This window comes from Mirounga angustirostris, unplaced genomic scaffold (assembly GCF_029215605.1).
Source record: "Mirounga angustirostris isolate CCGP_5_RB_7025 unplaced genomic scaffold, mMirAng1.0.hap1 SCAF_1, whole genome shotgun sequence".
NCBI classification, from domain to species: Eukaryota; Metazoa; Chordata; class Mammalia; order Carnivora; family Phocidae; genus Mirounga; species Mirounga angustirostris.
The window spans coordinates 203466942-203484016 of record NW_026991709.1 but is presented as its reverse complement, the minus strand read 5'-3'; the positions used below and the strand labels follow the sequence as shown (position 1 = coordinate 203484016).

Sequence of the window (17075 nt, the reverse complement as noted above, 5' to 3'; positions counted from 1 at the left end):
TTCAATAGAAGAATCCACAGGAAAGAATGATCAGTTCCAACTCCCACCAAGTAAAGAGGGACATTGCATCTCCTACAATAAGTCAACTACCCCTGCAACTCAGCCAATTAACCATCATCACCCTGAACTGCTTTTCTCCAGTGGGCTTTCCTTCAAAGCAACCCCTCCCAACTTCCTCCCTTCTTCTCCATAAAATAACGTTCATCTTCTTTGTTGAAATAGCCTACGGTTTTTGCTGTAGTTTGCTTCTCCCGAATCACAATTTTCTACTATTTCCAAACAAAATCCATTTTTGCTAGCAAACTTTATTTTTGAGGTCAATAGAAGTTAATGAAAATAAATCTGTGGGTTTTTTTTTTTTTTCTCCACCCTCCTCAATTTAGTCGGGACAGCCCACCTTAAGATTCCTTGGTAAGGATGAAAATCATGGCCACAGTATTTTGCAACCCCCTCTTATCAAGAGATGGAGACTAGTTCCCCTTTCCTTGGATCTGGACTGGCTTCATGACTTGCTTGAACAAGAGAATGTGGTGCGCATGAGGTGTGAGTTTGGAGGATGAGTCTTTTTTTTTTTTTTTTTTAAGATTTTTATTTATTTATTTGACAGAGAGATAGAGAGAGAGCACAGATAGTCAGAATGGCAGGCAGAGGGAGAGGGAGAAGCAGGCTCTCCGCCGTGCAGTGAGCCCGATGCGGGGCTCGATCCCAGGACCCCAGGATCATGACCTGAGCCCAGGACCCCAGGATCATGACCTGAGCCGAAGACAGACGCTTAACCGACTGAGCCACTCAGGCGCCCCTGGAGGATGAGTCTTATCCTCGCTTCCCATTTTCATTCTCTTGGAAGGCTGCCTCCAGAGGCCCCAGGCAAGGAAGCTGATTTAGCCCAGGGGTTGACAAAGCTTTTCTGTAAAGAGCCAGGTAGTAAATACTTTTGGATTTGTGGGCCATAGGGTCTCTTGCAACTTCGAATTCTGCCAATGTCTTGCAAAAGTGGCTCTGAACGATATGTAAATGAATTCATGTGTCTGGGTTCCAATAAAGCTCTATTTACAGATACTGAAGTTTGAATTTCATAGAATTTTCGTGTGTCATAAAATATTACTCTTTTGATTTTCTTCAACAGTTCCAAAATGTAAAAACCATTCTCAGCTTCTGGTGAGCCAGATTTGGCTGGTGAGTTGCAGTTTGCAGACCCCTGTTCTAGCTTATTGGGTAAGAGGCCACATGGAGGTGTTGGTTGACCTTAAAATTAAAACAGTCAATTATTTTACCAACAAAAATGGGCTTGTTCAGGAATAGCAGCGAATTGCAATTCGGGACCAGCAAACTGGCAAAAACCATAGGCTTGTCCAACAAACAAAGGAGAGGATTTTATGGAGAAAGAGGAAGTTGGGAGGGGTTGTTTTGAAGGGAAGTCCATTGGGGAGAAGCAGGAGTTCAGGCTGATGATGGTTTCTCATTGGCGGAGTTGCTTGGGTAGTCAATTTCTAATAGCAGATGCAATGTCCACAGTTTCCTGTTGGGGTCTATGAATGATAATTCCTTCCTGTTGATTCTTCTGTTAAGGGTCTATAATTGACATCTCTTCCTGTAATTGAAGTGGGAGTGGTACCGGCAGGAGAGCTCCCCCTTCTGGCCTTCAACTGCATTTCAGTGAGATTTCCCTTCATTAATTTTCACAGAGGTGAACTAGACGCTCTCCGGACAGCCAGCACCAACTGCCACACATGTGATCTTCCAGTCCAGCCACTGGCAGATTGTAGCAGATTGCCTGAGCCAGCCGAGTCCAGCAGAGGGACTGCCCAGGCAACCTATGGGGTCCTGATAATAGTCGATCCCTGTTGTATGAAGCCACTCCAATTTGGGGTGATTTGTTACACAGCAATAGCTAACTAGTACACCAGGTCTAGAGGATCTTTCCAGGCCTAGGAAAACATGAGAGACTCTGAAAGGAACTTCGTGTTGGCTTTAAACAATAAAAAAGAATGGGGCACGTGGGTGGCTCAGTAGGTTAAATGTCCGACTCTTGATTTCAGTTCAGCTCATGATCTCAGGGTCATGAGATCGAGCCCTGTGTTGGGGATTCTCTCTCTCTTCCTCATGGAATTCTCTCTCTCTTCCTCTTCCTCTGCCCCTTCTGCTCATGTACACGTGCTCTCGCTTGTTCTCTCTCTCTCCAATAAATAAATAAATAAATAAAAATAAAAAGGAAATTACAAAATCCTCACTCTCCAGATTTAATTCATATTGTCCAGGCTTTGTGAATGGGCTCATTCCTAATGTGTCCTTGTTACATTCTGCTTAGAAACAATTTCCTGGTCAGATTTTCCTCACCCTACCAGAACCCCAGGAAGTCTGGCTGTGTTGTGAATGCAAGATGCACTGAGAGCATAATGATCTCAGTAGTGGAGAATTCTCCTATAATCTTTATGAGGTGCCAGGCTCCTGTTTTCGGAACAGCCCTACCAGGTTTGTACGATTTTATTCCATTGTGCAGGTGAAGCAGAGAGCCTCAGAGAAACTGATTTTCAAAGCCAAGTCATCCAGTGAATGACACGTGTGGGGCTGCAGGGCCAAGTCCAACTTGACTGGGGCTTTTGTTTATCCCAGATTTCCAAACTGTGGCACCCTTGACATTTGGGGCTAGATCATTGTTTGTGGTGGGGGGGCAGTCCTGTGTGTTGTAGGATGCTTAGCAGCACCCCTGGCCTTGATCCACTAGATGCCAGGAGCAACCCCGTCTTCCAGTCGTGACAATTAAAAATGTCTCCAGACATTGCCCAGTGTCCCAAAGGGGCAGTTGAGAACTATCACTCTAACCCTTTATTCTGTTGTAGTGGGTTGAGTGGTGGCTCCCAAAGAGATGTCCAAGTCCTAAACCCAGAACCTGTGACTGTGACCTTATTTGGAAACAGGGTCTTTGCAGAGGTAATTGTAATTAAAAATCTCAAGATGAGATCATCCTGGATTATGTAGGTAGGTCTTAAATCCAATGACAAGTGTCCTTATAAGAGACAGAAGAGGAGGGGTGCCTGGGTGGCTCAGTCGTTAAGCGTCTGCCTTCGGCTCAGGTCATAATCCCAGGGTCCTGGGATCGAGCCCTGCATGGGGCTCCCTGCTCAGCGGGAAGCCTGCTTCTCCCTCTCCCACTCCCCCTGTTTGTGTTCCTGCTGTCACTATCTCTCTGTCAAATAAAAAAAAAGAGAGACAGAAGAGGAGACACACACAGGCAGAAGGCCATGTGGACACGGAGGTGGAGACCGGAGTGAGGTGGGAGTGAGGTGGTCGTAGCCAAGAAACGCGTGGATCCTCCCCTAGAATTTCCAGAGGGACTGTGGCTGTTCACACTTTGATTTTGGACTTCTGGCCCCAGAACTGTGAGAGAATAAATCTCTGTTGTTTTAAGCCACCTGGTTTGTGCTACTTTGTTTTGACAGCCAGAAGAAACTCACCCCTACTTGTTGTGGGCACATGAATTTGGCAGAGAGACACTGTTCACTCCTACATGGTGTGCTCATGTTCTATTTATAGTGAAACCCCCAAGCTACGATCTTTGAATATTCTACTTTTAATGTATGCTTCATTTCTCCCCTTCTGGAAAGTCCTAAGAACTCCTTTTGCTGTGGCCTACAGCCCCTTGTGGTCACCCTGGGGAGGGAGATGCATGTCTGGCCGTGCCCCTACACCTAGTGTGTTCCTGGCCCATTCATTCTGCAGATGCGAAGCCCCTCATCAACCGTGGCGCAGTGGTGATCAAGAAATATTCGAGGCACAGTGCTCCAGCGGGCAGGCAGTATCACCGAGAAGGCAACCAAGGTACAGAGGGGAGAGGCAGCCAGCCCAAGGCCACCAGCTGGAGGGTAGAACCTGAGTCTGCCCCCGTGTCCAGGCCTCAGTTTTCATGTCTGTGAAATGGGGATAAGACAGTGCTTCATCCAGAAAACCAGGGGGCAGTTGTATTTCAGAATTGGGAGTTTTTTTGGGGCGCCTGGGTGGCTCAGTCATTGAGTGTCTGCCTTGGCTCAGGTCATGATCCCAGGGTCCTGGGATCGAGCCCCGCATCAGGCTCCCTGCTCGGCGGGGAGCCTGCTTCTCCCTCCCCCGCTCCCCCTGCTTGTGTTCCCTCTCTTGCTGTCTCTCTCTCTGTCAAATAAATAAATAAAATCTTAAAAAAAAAAAAAAGAATTGGGAGTTTTTTGTATCTTAAGAAAGTAATTGAGGGTAAAAGATGTTGTATATTGTGTGATGCCCATGGGGGCCTAGGAAGAGCCATTAAGCAAAGGCATAAATAAGGGATAACAGGGATACAAAAGGATAAATGACCACGGTAAGTGGACTGGGTCAGCTCGGGAGGGCGGAGGTGAAGGAGGAGGGGGAGGTGGTTCCTCTGTCATGGGAAACTGGGTTCTCCTCCTGGTGGGTGTCCAGCCGGAAGACAACCAAGCCAAAGAGTGGGAAAAGGAAGGGTTTTATTTGCAACAAGTAGGGAGACCACCGAGGATATTTCCCAAAGCAGTGTCCTCTCCCTCCATACGACAAAATTGGGGAAGTTTTAAGCTAAGAGTGCATGCATAATCATGAAGGGGCTGGGCAAAGGAAAGATCAGTAGAGAACTGGGGCAAAAGTCATCAGTGTTTTGAGAGCTCAAAGGGGTTTAAATCCTGCAATGCCTCAAGACTGTGTCCAACACGTCCAACGTTTACTTCTGAAAAAGCACTGGGAGTTTTACCCCTGATTTATTGTTTCTGAGATGGTGAGGCTCTCCCCTGGCCTGGTAGTGGCTGTTAATTTTCCTAGGAAGTTCTGCAATTGGACTTGACAATGTGCTTGGGCAATGAGGGCCAGTCAGGTGTAGATCACAAAGTGGCTGGGAACCTAAAATGACTTCTCTTGTATTTTGAAAACTATGGTTCATCTTTCTTTTTCGGGAACCCCTCACTCTATCTGCCTACACCTACACCTGGAGTTCTGGCACCACCTTAAGAAAAAGTTGGGTTTCCAGAGCCTTTTGGATTTGGGGATTTTGGACTGAGAACCCATAAGAGTATCTCCAGGAGCTGTGGGCAGAGTTGGAAGAGTTTGATTGTCACGGGCACTATTTAGTGAGGTCTCAGTAAACTTGGTAGGATGGAGAAGGGGAGAGGGAAGAAAGGGGGAGGGGAGGAAGAGGAAGGGAGGAAGAGGAAGGGAGGAAGAGGGAAGCCAGGAGGGTAGGGGAGGGGGTAAGAGGAGGGGTAGAGAGGAGGAGGGACAGAGCAGAGAGAAGGGGAAAGAAGTAGGAGGAGGAGCAAAGAAAGGGGAAGGGGAGGAAAGGGGGAGGGGAGGAAGAAAGCTGAAGTGGGGGGTAGAGAATGAAGGAGGAGGGGGAGGAAGTGGGGAAGAATGGAGGTATCAGGGTCAGAGAGAGGAGGGGGAGGAGAAGTTCAGGGAAGAAGGAAAGGGGAGGAGGTGGGGGGAGGTGGGAGAGCAAGCCTCCAGCCCACATTTGTGAATGAGTGAATCTCAACTCCAACTAATGTGACAGCTCCAGTCCTCAGTTTCTTGACCTGTAAAATGGGGTGAGCACAAGAGTGCTACCTGACAGGATAAGAGTGCAGCTGTAGTTACCGGTCATTACTGACTCTGCTGATCTCTGGCCCCAACTGGTGGCTGGCTCTGGGCCTGTCCTCCAGATCTGCCTCCTTGCCCCCCATTCCACCAACCCTGGGCAACTACAGGGACCAGTGGTAGCATGTGGGAGGGGTGGGAGCCTGCCCAACCCTGTCCTCCAAATGGTGCTGGAAGCAGGCCCTGGCTACCTCCCAAGGAGAGAGCTGAGAAGGTCGGCCAAAGCAAGGCAGAAAACAAGCTGGGGTGGGGTGGGCAGGGGGGCAAAGGAGGCGGAGCTTGGAGGGAGGGATCCAAGGCAGTGGCCTGCATGCGCAGGACACAGGCAGAGCAGGGCCCAGGAGTCTGCAGAAATAGAGGTTCTGGAGGGCCCACCTTCTCAAGCTAGGTTTGGAGTCCTCTGTCTTGGCCTCATCGTCCCTGCCTGAGCTTCTGGGAACCCACGAGGAAGCAGCCAAGACTGAGGGTCTGTGAGCCGCTCCAGGTCAGCCAGGGACCAGGGTGGTGGGCAGCCAGGCCAGCGCTGGCCCGTGCCTGATCAGGAGGTGGGCTTTTGGGTCTCTGGGTGGGCATTTAGGACTTTGGGTGTGGGCGGGTGGGAACCTGGTGTGTGGATTTTGCCCTCCTTGGGCTCCTGGGGTGTTACGCTGAGAATTTGACAAGATTTTGCGATATGGATTTGGGATAAGTTGGGTCCTTGAAATGTATCATTAAGACTGAGGTGGGGTTTGGATTTAGAACCTTTTGGGGCTCCTAGGCTGAGTTTAAGACTGTCCAGATCCCTGGAATGTGTATTTAAGACCCAACAGGCGTCCGTGCCTAGATTTAGGACAAACGGGGCAAGAATCCAGTGCAGACAGACCCTGGATGTGAACCAGGACTTTCTGGTCCCCCCCCCTCCCGGTAAGAATCCGTTTGTCATCTAGAGCTCAGCCTGGAGCCACGCCCCTAGGCTGCGGGCGCACGTGTTTTCTAAACGCCGCGCGGAGGCGGGTGGGGGGAGCGGTTTGGGTGTCTCCAAGACAGCGGACGCCCTCTCTGGGCCATTCTAGCCCCCGGGTCTCGTTGGCCGTTGTCTCTCTGGCCTGGGGCCCCTCTCTATGGTCATGGCCTCCGGAAAGGGGCGGGCCTTGGCTAAGAGGCTGAGGAGCTCGGAGCTAGACAGGTCGGAAGAGGGCCTTGGGGCGGGCCTGGGCTGGCAGATGGGGAGGGGCCTAGGCTCTAGGTGGGCCAGAGGGAGGTCCGGAGGACGACGATTGGGCCAAAGCCTGAGGGCGGGGCTAGTGGCCAGGGGTGGAACGTGGGCCTGGGGTTGGGGGCGGGCCAGGCCTGGGACTAGGGGGAGGGGCGTGCGTTTGTGGGCGGGACCAGCGGGCAGGCTGGGGGCGGGGCCCAGTGAGTGGCGGAGTAGGGCTAGAAGCAGGACTTGGAGGAAAGCCCAGGACCTGTGGGTACTGGGGTGGATCCTGTAACCGAGGACAGCGCTAGGTCAAGGCAATGGGGGAAAGCTGGTCAAGTGACTGGGAAGGGCCTCTGTCTGTGGTAGGGACGAGGTGGAGCCCATGCTTGGGGCCAAGTCGTGAGAGTGGGGCTTGGGTTCAGAGACCAGCCGCTAGGTCAAACATGCGGTAGGGCTTGACAGTGACTGGCGGAGTCCTAGAGCTGCGTCTGAGGGCGTGGCCTGTACTAATAATTGGCAAAGAAGCCTGAGCCGGGCTAGGAACACAAAGGGAGGCCTGTGTCCCGCGTGGGACGGGGCGGAGCCCTGATCCGGGGGCGGAGTCTGTCCGGGACCGGGCCAATTCCAGGCATGGGGGCGGGGCCTGGCTCGAAGGGGGTGGCCTGGGCTCTCCGAGGAGGCGGAGCCGAGGCCTGGGGGCGGGGCCCGGCTGGCCGGGGGCGGGGCCCCAGCGGTCCGCGGCCTCAGCGCTCTCCGCCTCCCCAGGATGCAGGCTCCCGGGGCAGGCTCGGCCTCGGTGGTCTCGCTCGTGCTGTTGTGGCTGCTGGGGCTGCCGTGGACCTGGAGCGCAGCGGCGGCGCTCGGCGTGTACGTGGGCGGCGGCGGCTGGCGTTTCCTGCGCATCGTCTGCAAGACCGCAAGGCGGGACCTCTTGTGAGTGCAGTTGGGGCCTGGGCCCCAGCCGGCTGCGCATCTTGAGGGTGATCAGAGGGAGGGTGTTGCAGGGGCGGAGTCGGGGGCCCTGAGGGCTTGGGCAGAGAGGCTTTGGAGACTGGAGGCGATGCTTAGATGAGGGCGGGGCTAGAGGCGGGGCCGGGGCCTGAAAGAGTGACGGGTTGGGGGGGGTCTCTTGAGGGGAAATGCAGGGGATAACTTGAGGGTCTCTGGAGGGAGATGAGTAAGTTTCAAGATTCTAGAGGCTGTTTGGGAGACCTCAGGGGGCTGGAAGGTAACTTGGGGATCTTTGGGCAGCTGGTAGGGGTTCCAGAGAGCTGGGGCTGATTGGGAGGCCGTGGGTATTTGGGGTCTTTGTGGGGACTTGGTGACGGTGAGAGGCCTCTAGAGGCTCTTCAGGGATTCTGGTAGGTCCCTAAGGGCCCACAGTGGCGACCCAGTGGTCTTTGGGGGCTGCAAAGACACTTTGGGGTTTTTTAGGGCTTTCTCGGGGGGGGTGAGGGATGAAGGGGCTTCTTGAGGCATCTGTAAGAGACTTTTAGGGTTCCTGAAGGGTGTGTATCTCCTGGGGGCCATTTACCGGTTTCTCTGTGGCCCGGGGCGCTCTTTGAGAGTTTGGGATCTGTGCAGGATTTGAGGGGTTCAGGGTCTGTGGAGAGGTTTTTGTGTATTCCAAGACTTGTTTGGGGATCTCTAGAGACCGTGATCTCTCACGAGGGGATTTTGGTGTCGTATACAAGTATCCTTGGAAGAAGGTCTCTGGGGTGTCTCCGAGGGGCTTGCTTGAAGAAGCTGTTGGGGGTCCTCCTGGGGTGAAATAGGGGTTGCTGGGGATTCCCATCAGAGCAAATCTTAGTAACAGCCCCCACATAGGAATGCCTGAGCACCTGCTGTGGATCGGCCAAGCTGATCCTCTCAGGGGAGGTGGGGGAACTAACAGGCTCTGTGAGCAGCAGGATGGTGTGGAGCTGGGGAAAGGTCCACTGCCAATTGGTTCTGAATCTTCTAGATTCGTCCTTTTCTCTCCATGCCCTGGCCCCTGCCTCTGGTCTTTCTGACATGCAGATTTGACCATGCCGTCTGTTCACACACCCTCCACAACCCCCATCCTCTGCAGGAGAAAGATTCAACCTCCAGCTGGACACTAGGTTCTGTGACCTATGCCAGGATTTGCCCACTAGCCACTCCCCACCTCCATAGGTTCAACTGACCCTCACATCAACTTGCCTTGTCAGGCTCAGGATGTTCCCTCTGCCTGGAACGCACTGAACCCTTTTGCCTGGTGATGCCTTATGATGTTGCCTCCTTCAGGGGACCCTTTGCTGAATTTTCCTACTCAACACTCTCCCATGGTTCCTTGTTGCCCTTAGAATCTAGACCATGCGAGGTTTCTGACCATGTCCCCAACCTCTTCTCCTTTCTTTTCTTAAAAAAAATTTTTTTAGGGGCGCCTGGGTGGCTCAGTTGGTTAAGCGACTGCCTTCGGCTCAGGTCATGATCCTGGAGTCCCGGGATCGAGTCCCTCATCGGGCTCCCTGCTCGGCGGGGAGTCTGCTTCTCCCTCTGACCCTCCTCCCTCTCATGCTCTCTGTCTCTCATTCTCTCTGTCTCAAATAAATAAATAAAACCTTAAAAAAATTTTTTTTAAAGGTTTTATTTATTTATTTGAGACAGAGAGAGAGTGTGAGAGAGCACAAGCAGGGGGAGTGGCAGAGGGAGAGGGAGAAGCAGGCTCCTCAACTGAGCAGGGAGCCCCAATGTGGGGCTTGATCCCAGGACCCTGGGATCATGACCTGAGCCAAAGGCAGACACTTAGCCGACTGACCCACCCAGGCCTCTCCCCCCCTTCTTTCTTTTGTCACTCTTCCAGCTACACTGGCCTTCTTGCTGTTTGTTCCTCAACATGCTCAACCCTGGGGCCTTTGTACTTGCTGCTCCCTCTGCCTGGATCGCTCTTTCTCTTCCTTTTGCCTGGATCACTCGTGCTCTTCCTTTTCATCATGCCGTGGCTTGAGTGTCACCCCAGAGAGCCCTCTCCTGACACTGCGTCCCTGTATGCCCTCCCACCTTGCTGCTCTTTGGCAGAATGGCCAACATTTACAGAGTGCTCCCTCCATGCCAGGCATGCTAAACATGACTTCTTTAAGCCCTCCCAGCAACCCTGTGATGTGGCTGCTCTCTTGTCCCCATCTAACAGATGAGCAAACTGAGGCACAGCGTAGTTTGGTCACTTGCCCAAAGTCACACAGGAGGCAAGTAGTGGGGACAGGATTTGAACCGAGGCGGTGTGACTCCAAAGCTTGACTGGTTGCCACTAGCAGCATTTGTTATTTAAAATGATTTTTTAAAAAAGATTTTATTTATTTATTTGAGAGGGAGAGAGAGAGAGCACGAGTGGGAGGAGAGGCAGAGGGAGAAGCAGACTCCCCGCTGAGCAGGGAGCCCGATGTGGGGCTCGATCCCAGGACTCCGAGATCATAACCTGAGCCGAAGGCAGATGCTTCACCGACTGAGCCACCCAGGTGGTTGTAATTCTCTTATGTGTCTGCTTTCTCGCCTTTTAATTCTTGAGTTTCTTTCCCCCAACCAGGCTGTGGGCCCTGCGGGGGCACAAGAGAAGCTGTGTGGGGTCTTCATGCCACTGTGGACCTGGCCTCCACATAGGGTGGCACATGGCAGGAAGTCTTCCCTGGCTTCCTTGGGCTTGTCCAGGCCCCAGCTCTGCCTCACTGAGCCGGAGTATCTGTGCCTGGCTGCCTACCCCGGGGATGGGGCAGGAGCTGCGACGACTCCAGCTCCCTGACACAGGGTTTCACACACGTTTCTGTAGGAGGCAGCCTCCAAGATGGCCCAACCACCTGGTCTTCACATTCTCATATGATCCCCCCTGCTTCAAGTGTGGGCTGGATCTAGCAACTTGCTTCCAATGAACAGAATACAGCAAAAGTAATAGGATATTATATCCAAGATTAGTAATACAAAAGACTGTGGTTTCCATCTTGGGTACCATCTCGGATCACTCCCTCCGGGAAAAGCTGGCTGCTGTGACGGGAGGCAGCCCACGTGAGTGAACTTGGAAGTGGATTCTGTCCCAGTGAAACCTTGAGATGACCCCAGCCCCAGCCAACACATTGATTGCAGTCTCACAAGACACCCTGAGCCAGAACCACCCAGCTAAGCTACTCCTGGCTTCCTGACCCTCAGAAACTGTGAGATAATAAATGTTTCCAGCTGGTAATTTTGGAGGGAATTTGTTACACAGCGATAGCTAACTGACACAGCTTGTATAGCCCTCTCTAGGGGCCAGGCTTTGTAATGGTCTCACAGTCCTGTAAAGAAGGAATGCCTACTAACCTCACTTTACAGGTTGGTGAAGCAAGGCACAGAGAGATGAGGTCAGTTACCTAGGAATGCACAGCCAAGGAGGGCTTAGGGCACTGGAGTCCACGTTCTTAGCTACTATGTGGTGCTGGAGGTGGTGGTGGGGCTGCATTTAGACCCGGGGATCAGAAAATATTTAAGCACCTGGCCCCACTTCATCCTGTATCCCGTATTTGTGGCACGAAATCTGATCCCGTTTATCCGTGTTGGGTTTCTTTCTGCCCTGGTGCTCTGGGGTTCGGGGTGAAAACATGAGGGGGCAGAAGGAACAGAGAGTGAGAAAAGGTCTCAGGAAGGGCCCAGAGGCGGACAGTGGCTTCTTTGTCTCCGGGTGGGGGTGGCTTGGGCTGCCGCCAGGTGGGGCAGCCCAGGCATGTGGTTGGAGCTGAGCACTGGAATCCACTGCCTGCCCACATGGATGTACTCCAGAGAAAATGGGGGCGAGGGCAGGACGGGACAGGCGGTGAGGGCTGGGCCCCATCATGAATGTTCATGTAACCTGATCATGATTAGCTCCAGCCTCAGTGACTGTTTCCTGGAGTGTCACCTATGGATGGGGGACCTCCTTGCGGGGGCTACTTCCTGTGGCTCCCAGCCTTGCTGGTGGTCCTTTTCCCATGGCTATAAAAGTAGCATCAGCTCCTGGGGTCCTTGGGGTGCTCTGTCAGGTTTACTCACAGGAAGCGCTTAGAGAGGAGCTGGGTACCCAGTAGGCACTCAGATGCATTGTTGCCGATTGCCGTCAGCTGGTAGAGGGGGCCTTGGTGGTAGGTTGGATGGTTGGGGGCTGGGTGGCCAGAGCCAGCGTGTCTAGCTGTGGACCTCAGCTCTGCCCCTTGCTGGCCTGTGGAGCATTACCCCCGGGTTCAGTTCCTCCATCTGTAAAAATAGTCCTTATGTAGTACCTCCTCCTCAAGAAGCATGCATTGAACACGTCCTGTGTGCAACATGGGCATTTGGCTTGTCACATGGTACATGGTGAATGCTTTATTAATGCTTTGTGGCAAGCCTGAGGAAGAGCAGAGGGACCCTGCTGGGGGCCTGATTCTGGGCTGTTCTGCCCTGACTTGCTGTGTGACCTTGGACATGTGAATTCACCTCTCTGAGCACCCACCCACCTCATCCTGTCACCTGTCACATGGAAATCTTAGGACCCTACTTTGGAGGGTGGCCATAAGGTTAGCTCCGTGACTGGCACCTAGTAGGTGCTCAATAAATGCCAAGGCTGCTCATCTTAGCTATTCTGTTTACTGTTGAATGGGTGAGATATCAGGATCTGATCAGGGAGGTGGATGGGTGGATATATAGACAGCTATATTTTATTTTATTTTGAACAGATTTTATGTATTTATTTATCAGAGAGAGAGGGAGGGAGAACGTGAGCAGGGGGAGGGGCAGAGGGAGAGGGAGAGGGAGAAGCAGACTCCCCACTGAGCTGGGAGCCTGATGTGGGGCTCAATTCCAGGATCGTGGGATCATGACCTGAGCCGAAGGCAGATACTTAATCGACTGAGCCACACAGGTGTCCCGACGCTGTCTTTTAATATTTTTTCACTTTTTTTGTGTAATAGTCAATATATAACATATGGTACAAAATTCAAATGTTAGGGGCACCTGGGTGGCTCAGATGGTTAAGCATCTGCCTTCGGCTCAGGTCATGATCCCAGGGTCCTGGGATCGAGCCCCGCATCGGGCTCCCTGCTCAGTGAGGAGTCTGCTTCTCCTTCTCCCTTTGCCTCTCTCCCTGCTCATGCTCTCTCTCTCTCTGTATCTCTGTGTCTCAGATGAATAAATAAAATCTTAAAAAAAAAATTCAAATGTTAGAGAGAGGTTTACAGTGAATGTTGTCCTCTCTGCTGCTCCCAGCCCTGCAGTTTCCTTCCTCTGAGGCATCTTCTGTCTCTTTCCCAAGATACAGTTACAGGAATATGCACAGACCTTCCTGTTCTCCGTGCCTACAGATGGCTGCACATTCTCCATCATATTTCTCACCTGGTGCCTTCTTTCCATTTTTCTTGTAATTTTTACTTTTATTAAAGTCATGCAAGCTTCAAGATGAAAGACGCTAAGCCTTCTACCTCAAGCGGCAGCTGTGTCCCCTACCTTTCACCCACACCCACATTTTTCCTTCCCTACCTGGAATGACTCTTACCTCTTGTATGAATCTTTTGGGCTTTAACTCCATATCTCTAAATGGCTTATGTGGCAATATCTGCATTTTTTCAGTTGGAGATTTGATCTGTCATCTACCTCCATGGAATAGGAGGATGTGACATCCCTTTATCCCCCTTGTCCTCACTCTCTTCCTATCTCTCTGTATGCATGTACACCTGTTTCCTGGGTCCCTGGTGGTTTTCTTCTTTGGTTTACTCCTTTGATCTGTTGCAACACATCCTTATTAGTTTTTGGAGAAATATGGATGAGAAATTAATTTTTTGAGAACCTTTATGTATGAAAACATTTTAATTTCCAACCCTCACACTTGACTGATGGTCTGGGTATAGACTTCTAGGTTGGAAATTATTTTCCTTCGAAAATGAAGGCATTTCTTCTCACATGATTATTTGTTCAGAAGCCTGAAACCCTTCCAATTCCTGATTTGGTTTTTTTTTTCTTTCTGAAAGCTTGTGGGATCTTTTCAAGATGGTGGGCTATTTCCATTCATTGTATGATCTGTTGGTTGGTTTCAGGTCAATGAATTTTTCTTGAATGATATTGATGATTTACTTAACCTTTATTTCCTTTGTTCTTCTTGGAACTCCTGTTATTCAGTACCTGGAACAGCATTTGGCTTGGTAACTATTTATTGAAAATGTAATTTGGACCTTCTGGGCTGGTTCTCTAATTTCTTTTTTATTCCCCTTTTATTTTCCATCTCTATCTTTTTATCCTACTTTCTGTGGTAGTTCTTCAAACATACCTTCTAACCTTTCTATTCATGTTTGACTTATGTCCTCACATTTGAAATTTTTTATTGTGATCATTATTGTTTAAAGTAAATAGATTCTATTTTTAATTTTTTATAGACTTCATTTTTTAAAGATTTTGTGTATTTGACAGAGAGAGCACGCAGAAGCAGGGGGAACAGCAGGCAGAGGGAAAGGAAGAAGCAGGCTCCCCACGGAGCAGGGAGTCCAATGTGGGGCTCAATCCCAGGACCTCAGGATCATGACCCAAGCTGAAGGCAGACGCTTAACTGACGGAGCCACCCAGGTGCTCCAAGACTTCATTTTTATTTATTTATTTGACAGAGAAACAAAGACAGCGAGAGAGGGAACACAAGCAGGGGGAGTGGGAGAGGGAGAAGCAGGCTTCCCGCTGAGCAGGGAGCCCAATGTGGGGCTCGATCCCAGGTCCCTGGGATCATGACCTGAGCCGAAGGCAGACACCTAATGACTGAGCCACCCAGGTGCCCAAGACTTCATTTTTTTAAAAAAGATTTATTTATTTGAGAGAGAGAGTGTGTGCGTGCAAGTTGGGGGAGGGGCAGAGGGCGAGAATCTCAAGCAGACTCCCCGATCCCATGGCCCCAAGATCATGACCTGAGCTGAAATCAAGAGTTGGATGCTCAGAAACAGCCACCCAGGTGCCCAAGACTTCTTCTTCTTTTTTTTTAATTATCAGTTTTAGGTTTACAGAAAAATTGATCAGAGAGTACAGAGTTCCCATATATCCCCTTACCCTCTCCCACAGTTTCCCCTATTATTAAGATCTTTTACTAGTGTAGGATACTTGCTACAATTGATGAACCAATATTGGTACATTTTTATTAACTAAAACTCACATTTTTTTTCTTTTCTTTCTTTTTAAGTAGGCTCCACCCCCAATGTGGAGCCCAACATGGGGCCTGAACTCATTACCCTGAGATCAAGACCTGAACTCTGATCAGGAGTCGGTCGCTTAACCAACTGAGTCACTCAGGCGCACCGTGAAACTCATATTTTTCGTTAGGGTTTATTCTGTGTGTTGTACATTCTTTGGTGCCCTCACATTTTAATTTTCCAGGAATTTTTTTTCATTCCCTGAAAACTTTTTCTAATAGTATCTCATTCTTGTTTTGTGGATGCAATATGTTTTCTTATATCTCCAAGGATATTATTGATATTATTAGTTTTGTTTTCTCTTTGCACAGTCTCTTTTTCCTCAAAAATTTTCTTCTTGGTTTATTTTAGTTTCCATCATCTCTAGTAGAGGAAATCCCCAGGAGTCTGAATCCTTGGTTGTAAATCCATTTAGAAGCTTTCAGCATGGGTATATATGTGGTGAGTAGGGAGGTCTTTTCTTTTCTTTTTTTTTTTAAGATTTTTTTTTTTTAAATTTATTTAACAGAGATAGAGAGAGAGCACAAGTAGGCAGAGCGGCAGACAGAGGGAGAGGGAGAAGCAGGCTCTCCGCCGAGTAGGGAGCCCGATGCGGGGTTCGATCCCAGGACCCTGGGATCATGACCTGAGCCGAAGGTGGCCGCTTAACCGACTGAGCCACCCAGGCGCCCCGGGGAGGGTCTCTTCAACTGTGAGTTTCTTGACAGGGTTGCCTGGCCAAGTGGTGCTTTGGGGAAACTTTAGTCGCAGTGTGTTTGGGTCTTTCCTCTGGGCCTGGTCAGATTCCTCACAGGAAGCTTTTCTGGTCTCCTGCCTAGAGGGTACAGGCCTTACCAGCAGGATCCCAGGAATGCAGAGGGGACAAGTGTTAGGGGCTCAGCATCTGGCAGATAAACATTCATTTTACACCCATTTGCAGGGAGGTGCCCCATCTGGAAACCTTCCTGTGGATGGACCTCCAATCTTCTCTGGTGTGCAAGGTGATCACTTAAAAAAAATGTATCGAGGGGCGCCTGGGTGGCTCAGTTGGTTAAGCGTCCAACTCTTGGTTTCAGCTCAGGTCATGGTCTCAGGGTCGTGAGATCAAGCCCCCGTGGGGCACTGCGCTCAGCGTGGTCTGCTTATCCCTCTCCCTCTGCTGCTCCCCCTGCTCTCTTTCTAAAATAAATAAATACAATTGTTAAAAAAAAAAAAAGAGGGGCACCTGGGTGGCTCAGTCAGTTAAGCGTCCACCTTCAGCTCAGGTCATGATCCCAGGGTCCTGGGTTCCAGCCTCGCATCGGGCTCCCTGCTCAGTGGGAAGTCTGCTTCTCCCTCCCCCTGCTCTTGTGCTCTCTCTTGCTCTCTCTCTCTTTCCCTCTCAAATAAATAAATAAAATCTAAAAAAAATGTGTTGAAATATAATTTACATGTAATATTATATTAGTTTCAGGTGTGCAATGTAATGATTTGATATTGTACATATTGTGAAAGGATCACCACAATAAGTCTAGTTAACATCCATTACCACACATAGTTACATGCTTTTTTTCTTGGGATGGGAAATTTTAAGATCTATTTTCTTTTGGTGCACCTGGGTCGCTCAGTCGTTAAGCGTCTGCCTTGGGCTCAGGTCATGATCCCAGGGTCCTGGGATTGAGCCCCGCATCGGGCTCCCTGCTCAGCGGGAATTTGCTTCTCCCTCTCCCACTCCCCCTGCTTGTGTTCCCTCTCTCTCTGTCTCTGTCAAATAAATAAATAAAATCTTTTTTTTTTTTAAAGATCTATTTTCTTAGCAACTTTCAAATATGGAATACAGTATAGACAATCCCTGGCCTTACAATTTTTCCACTCTACGGTGATGCAAAAGTGATATGCATTCAGTAGGAACTGTACTTTGGATTTTGAATTTGGATCTTTCCCCAGACTACCGACAGGGGGTATGAGACTTTCTGTGATGCTGGGCAGAAGCCACATAGCCACAGTTCCCAGGCAGCCCTATGATCATGGACGTGAATGACCCACACAAGCATTCTATTTTTCACTTTAGTACAGTATTCAATAAATTATGTGAGATATTCAACACTTAATTAAATAAGCTTCGTGTTGGGCGCCTGGGTGGCTCAGATGGTTAAGCGTCTGCCTTCGGC

At 50.2% G+C, this 17075-nt stretch overlaps 1 protein-coding gene across 3 annotated transcripts in view; it reads left to right on the top strand.

Annotated features, from left to right (window-relative positions):
- The first annotated feature begins 5902 nt into the window (after positions 1-5902).
- The window catches only part of SLC27A1 (solute carrier family 27 member 1), a 30602-nt gene continuing 19429 nt past the window's right edge, over positions 5903-17075 (top strand). The window contains exons 1-2 of one of the 3 annotated variants that reach the window (XM_064598027.1): positions 5903-6094; positions 7556-7723. In XM_064598027.1, coding sequence (XP_064454097.1) covers positions 7557-7723 — 167 coding nt within the window. In that variant the 5' untranslated portion in view covers positions 5903-6094; position 7556. Of the gene's footprint in view, positions 6156-7555; positions 7724-17075 lie in introns of all 3 variants that reach the window. The other 2 variants (XM_045862741.3, XM_054504848.2) reach the window with 2 other exon arrangements.